The sequence below is a fragment of the Oncorhynchus gorbuscha genome, linkage group LG16 (assembly GCF_021184085.1).
Source record: "Oncorhynchus gorbuscha isolate QuinsamMale2020 ecotype Even-year linkage group LG16, OgorEven_v1.0, whole genome shotgun sequence".
Taxonomy (NCBI): Eukaryota; Metazoa; Chordata; class Actinopteri; order Salmoniformes; family Salmonidae; genus Oncorhynchus; species Oncorhynchus gorbuscha.
In genome coordinates this window covers 30,520,793-30,526,892 of record NC_060188.1, presented here as the reverse complement: position 1 = coordinate 30,526,892, position 6,100 = coordinate 30,520,793, and the positions used below count along the sequence as shown (strand labels likewise).

The following is a 6,100-nucleotide window of genomic DNA, read 5'->3' as shown; positions in this document are numbered from 1 at the left end:
TATTAACTTAACATTTGATGATTTTCAAATAGATACATCAATAAATTAATATGTAGGCATACATAAATAATTAACCATGATAAATAAATAAATACATTGATAATATTGCTTTTTGACGTTCCACATTACATGATTGTAGAATAGTAGGCTTTTAAAATCAAGCACAATTGTAAAACAAAACTGTAAAAAAGTTCTCCAATTTCATGTTCATGTTCTGTTGGCCCACAGCAGGCTATCAGAGTTGTGTTCCAGAATGAACTGTAGGCTGTACAGGAGCTCTTTTCGAACCACTTCCCAGGCGCAGTAACTGAAATTCTGTGAAAATACAAATAAACTGTTAGGGCAATGTAGGGTAATATTGTCAAATATCAAAACAATGTGTCTATTTGTGTTTAACCGATAGTCTACCTTTTCTTTTAGGTCTGCTGCAATGTTCCCAAAGTACGTCTTCAGTCCTTCTGTCCTGATGAGATAATCACTGGTATCCACACTGCCCATCATCTGCCAGAAAGAAAAAGGCAGGCGATTAATAATAATAACAAATGTCACAATACCACAATTAAACAGTTAATTTATCTGTGTTGGCATAGTAACTCACACATTTACTCTCTTCAATCTGGCGGTATACAATATTCTGAAAATTCTCCAACTTCCGTTGGTCCCACTTAGTAGGCAGGTCGTCAGCTCCAAACAATGTGTCGATGTTCTTCAATGTCTCATAAATAGCCTTAGCACCACTGCTGCTCAACTGAAACGGACAACAACAATCATTTTAAATAACATAAATTGTAGTATAAAGGGTTCTACTTTCTAATCCTAACAGTTGCAAATACTCTTTAATGCTGTAAAGAACACTCGGATGTACTCGCTTGCCGTTACCTGTGGCGCACCGGAGGTTGAAAATGCGGTGGCTGGGAATGTCACGAAGACATTCTCCTGCAGGCACTCCAGAGGAAAATTGCCCCCCTGAAAGAAATATAAAATACAGAATTCACGTTGAGGAATTAAGTTAAACATAGTTGGAGAATACATCTCAAAATAAAAGTAATTTTAAAAATGTACCATGTCTCTCAGTAGGTTGTGGGTTATTCGCACCAGCTGTCCTTGTAGCTGGCAAGGCATGGGCATGGAGCAAACTTGTGCGAGGCAGAGGAAGGCGCTCATCCAAGTGACAGTCTGAAGTACCATTCTTATTGTAGTTAGATGATCTGCAGCAGAAGATCTTTGTTATTTGAAAAATAATCGTGAAAATAATGAATTAATTGAATCCTGAATCAATTATAAAATGATAGCATATTGTTGACTCACCTGTTGCCAGTCAATTGCAAATATCCTCCAGTGAGAATGTGGTTTGTGTTCTGATCCCATTTCTGCGGATTAATTTAAATAGCGAGGGTTGAAAGGATGTACAAAAAGTGAAAGGGTGTCTCGCTAAATTAGGAGTTAAAATGAATGAATTTGGGAAAGTTTTGCCTAGTGAACCGCAAGACCGGATCTCTCTTTTCGTTTGCTCCACTTCCCTCTCATCATGTTTCGAGTGGTCCTACATAGGAGGCACGTGGTCTCGGTAGGTTTAGAAAATGTAACTCATAACTGGCCTTGTGAACGCTCAAATGTTTCTAAGTCAGGGAGAAGGAGAGAGAGAGAGTGACAGAGAGAGAATATCGACCCCTTAACTTTACAATGAATGATGTTGACCTCTTTATTTGCTTATTTGTTTATTTGTCTCTCTGTGTGTGTCTGTCTGCGTGCGCGTGTCTGTGAGAGAGAGGGAGTGAGAGATGATTATTTAATATGATCTCGTTCTGTTTGGATCTTCTGTCTTTAATCCCATTCATGTCTATACATTTGAATTAAACTCTTGATAATAACTGATGATTAAATAGAAATTAACCAGCATTTTATGACGTCTGCATCTGAATAATCAGGCTAACATTATCGCTTGACTATGTATTCCTTACGAGAGACTAGCAAGGATATTCCTATAAATAAACCAATGTGCCAATATTGGAAATATTCCTAATTCCTAATGATAATACTTTTCATCGTCTTGAATATGCTTAGCAAAAGGGGACATTACTGCGATTGCTACATCCAATTTAGACTTTTAAATGAATGATACACAGGCTTATTGACTCTTAAAGAATATATACCTTTTAAATGCCTCATGAGCTTCTTTCACCTGTCTTACCTCAACAGAAGCCAAAATGTACTTTTTTTATGACATTGTTTGAAACTACATCTAAACAAACACTGTATAGCTTCGAAATGTAGTTAAAATTATAATTGTAAACTCTTGGATGGTTATTACTTGAATCAATAGCTCTCTGACAGTGGTGACTTTTATCGAACCCTATCACTCAGCTATTTACCAAAATAAGGGTTGAGTGACCACTATGCTGTTGTTTGGAACTGCATATTTCCTGTAAACAAATGAATGCACGATTGACTGAATGGATGAATGCATGGATGATTGAATATGAAAATGAATTCAAACAATATGATAATAGATGCATGTTTTTGCATTTTGTTATAGGTAAGTAAAGGAATAAATAAATACATAGCCTTCACATATAAATAAATCAGTCAGTCAGTAAATATATCATCCATCAATCTATTAGCCAGCCTCGGGTACATGTCACATGTCTCCAATGATGTTATGTGGTTGTCCAACAGACCGCTTCTTCCTCACTGCTTGACTCTGCAGTCGACATTGTCACCGCTTGACTCTGCTGTCGAGGAATTCTTAAAACTGCATCAGTTTATAGTGAATTTCCGCGGTGCGCTGTGTTCCTGGAGGGCAAACAATGTACATTTTTTTCAGTCAACTCAACCACAGCAGGTGCTGGGCCAACGCATCCGACGACAAAAACGGCGCTTGGAAGTTCCAAGTTTCAAATGTGAGTTGTTGCAGCAAAATTCATCCGATTTGTGGTGATCGAAATATGTTTTCAGAGACGCGTTGCCTGAAGAAACCGACCCTCCATCTCCAGAGGATGCCCCAACACCTTACACGACCTGGAGACAATATAACATGGTGGTCAGTGAAATAGTTCTGTTTTAAGAAAGGTTCTGAAAATGTTATTCAAATATCATTTAGATTAAATCACAAATTAAAGACCTGTGCCAATTATTGTCTACTCCCCAAATACAGCTTAGGCTACACCATGAGGGATCATACTGACGCATCCCTCTAATTTATTAACTTAACTAGGTCATCTGTTTTTGAACAGTTTCAGTGTTTCCTTTTTCGTTAAATAATTGGGCTATATATTCCAAGGCCTCTAATGCAACTACAGGGACGTCCTCACCTCTGTAAAAGAAAACAGGGGTTTAGGCATTAGGGTGTAAATTCCATGGATAAACTTCCAATGTATGATTTTGAAGTTGTAAAAAATCATATACTATAGTTTAGCCTATTAAAATCTTGCTATATGATACTGAAGTGTGTTCCTCCTTTATATCCTGCCTGCTTGGCCCTGTCCGGGGGTATCATCGGATGGGGCCACTGTTTTATTTCTCTATTTGGTTAGGTCAGGGTGTGATGTTGGGTGGGCATTCTATGTTATGTTTTCTATGTTTCTTTATTTCTATGTTTTGGCCATGTATGGTTCTCAATCAGGGACAGCTGTCTATCGTTGTCTCTGATTGGGACTCACACTTAGGTAGCCCTTTTCCCCTCCTTTCGGTGTGGGAAGTTATCTTTTGTTCGTGGCACTTAGCCCTGTAAGCTTCCCGGTTGTTCGTCGGTTCTTGTTTTGTTGCCGAAATTTTAAATAAAAAGATAAATGTACGCTCACCACACTGCACTTTGGTCCTCTTCTTTCGATGGCCGTGACAGCCACAGTGTCTCCTGACCCCTCCTGTCTCAGCCTCCAGTATTTATGCTGCAGCAGTTTGTGTCGGGCGGCTCGGGTCAGTCTGTTATATCTGGAGTATTTCTCCTGTCTTATCTGGTGTCCTGTGTGAATTTAAGCATGCTCTCTCTAAATCTCTTTCTCGCCTTTCTTTCTCTCTCTCTCTCTCTCTCTCTCCTTTCTTTCTTTCTTTTTTTTCTCAGAGGACCTGAGCCCTAGGACCATGCCTCAGGACTACCTGGCATAATGACTCCTTCTGTCCCCAGTCCACCTGGCTGCGCTGCTGCCCCAGTTTCAACTGTTCTGCCTGCGGCTATGAAACCCTGACCTGTCCCAGACCTGCTGTTTTCAACTCTCTAGAGACAGCAGGAGCGGTAGAGATACTTTCAATGATCGGCTATGAAAAGCCAGCTGACATTTAATCCTGAGGTGCTGAACTGTTGTACCCTCGACAACTACTGTGATTATTATTATTTGACCATGCTGGTCATTTATGAACTTTGAACATCTTGGCCATGTTCTGTTATAATCTCCACCCGGCACAGCCAGAAGGGGACTGGCCACCCCTCATAGCCTGGTTCCTCTCTAGGTTTCTTCCTAGGTTTTGGCCTTTCAAGGGAGTTTTTCCTAGCCATCGTGCTTCTACAACTGCATTGCTTGCTGTTTGGGGTTTTAGGCTGGGTATCTGTACAGCACTTTGAGATATCAGCTGATGTAAGGAGGGCTATATAAATAAATTTGATTTGATCCTGTGTGTTCTTGTAAACATGCGGTCTACTTTTCTTTTAGACACAGAACTGGAAATTGTCCACCCTGAAATAAAGTCATATCAATATAATAAGTGAACTGTATTGGAATAGTAACCTTTTACTAAAAGATTGTGGTACAGAGAGTGAGAGCATTGGTTACATAAAATGTGCTGCAATGAAATAAATGTAGGCCTAATAATGAGATATACTGAGCATCAAATTGTGCACACCAAATACAGGACTGGTGCATGAACTGCGTCCATCTGCACCGATCGGATGCTGCTGTGCCTCGGCAGAACAGAGTCAGGCAGATACTGAACTATTTCAGTAGAGCCATGTTTCTTTCGAAATAATTTAATTGTAACAGACTTTCGAAATGATTAACAACCGATAATCTTAATTTTGATTCGATATGATACCTACATTGCTGAAGTTGTCCATCTTCTATAATAATGATGAAGTTGCCCATCTTATATAATAAACCGAAGTATCGCTTTCCGATGCTGGAACTAAGACTGCACTCAGTCAGCTGTAAAATGAAATAAGCAATCAGGAAACCGCTCACCCAGAGGCGGCACTCCGAGTGGCCAGGGACTTTAATGCAGGCAAACTGAAATCAAATTGACCTAATTTCTATCAACATGTTAAATGTGCAACCAGAGGGAAAATATTTCTAGATCACATTTACTCCACACACAGAGATGCATACAAGCTCTCCCTCGCCCTCCATTTGGTAAATCTGACCACAATTCTATCCTGATTCCTGCTTCCAAGCACAAATTAAAGCAGGAAGTACCACTGACTCTGTCTATAAAAAAGTGGTCAGATGAAGCAGATGCTAAACTACAGGACTGTTTTGCTAGCGCAGACTGGAACATTTTTCCGATTGCATTGAGGAGTACACCAAATTTGTAATTGGCTTTATCAATAAGTGCATTGATGACGTAGTCCCCACAGTGACCGTACGTACATACCCCAACCAGAAGCCATGGATTACAGGCAACATTCGCACTGAGTTAAAGGGTAGAGCTGCCACTTTCAAGGTGCGGGACTCTAACCCGGAAGCTTATAAGAAATCCTGCTATGTCCTCGACTAACCATTAAGCAGGCAAAGCACCAATACAGGGCTAAGATTGAATCGTACCACACCAGCTCCGACACTCGTCTTATGTGGCAGGGCTTGCAAACTATTACAGACTATAAAGGGAAGCACAGCTGCGAGCTGCCCAGTGACACGAGCCTACCAGATGAGCTAAATCACTTCTATGCTCGCTTCGAAGGCAAGCAACATCGAGGCATGCGTGAGAGCATCAGCTGTTCCGGACGACTGTGTGATCACGCTCTCCATAGCCGACGTGGGAAAGACCTTTAAACAGGTCAACATTCACAAGGCCGCTGGGCCAGACGGATTACCAGGACGTGTGCTCCGTGCATGTGCTGACCAACTGGCATGTGTCTTCAACTGACATTTTCAACATGTCCCTGATTGAGTCT

The 6,100-nt window shown here is 40.6% G+C and overlaps 1 protein-coding gene across 1 annotated transcript; it reads right to left on the bottom strand.

The window, feature by feature from the left end:
- Positions 1-207: 207 nt before the first annotated feature.
- On the bottom strand, positions 208-1,188 carry LOC123999658 (interferon beta-like). Its single transcript, XM_046305628.1, has 5 exons — positions 1,063-1,188; positions 880-966; positions 599-748; positions 409-501; positions 208-315 (listed from the first exon to the last, which is right to left on the bottom strand). Exons 1-5 carry the CDS (start codon positions 1,186-1,188, stop codon positions 208-210), a joined length of 564 nt encoding a protein of 187 aa, XP_046161584.1.
- Between the last annotated feature and the right edge of the window lie 4,912 nt (positions 1,189-6,100).

What these genes read in the sequence shown, in the direction of transcription:
- LOC123999658 (XM_046305628.1), bottom strand. Translation starts at nt 1,188, where the DNA reads ATGGTACTTCAGACTGTCACTTGGATGAGCGCCTTCCTCTGCCTCGCA. An exon ending in ACAACCTACTGAGAGACATG is followed by an intron (nt 967 to 1,062) that starts GTACATTTTTAA and finishes TATTTCTTTCAG; the next exon opens with GGGGGCAATTTTCCTCTGGA. An exon ending in AGATTGAAGAGAGTAAATGT is followed by an intron (nt 502 to 598) that starts GTGAGTTACTAT and finishes TCTTTCTGGCAG; the next exon opens with ATGATGGGCAGTGTGGATAC.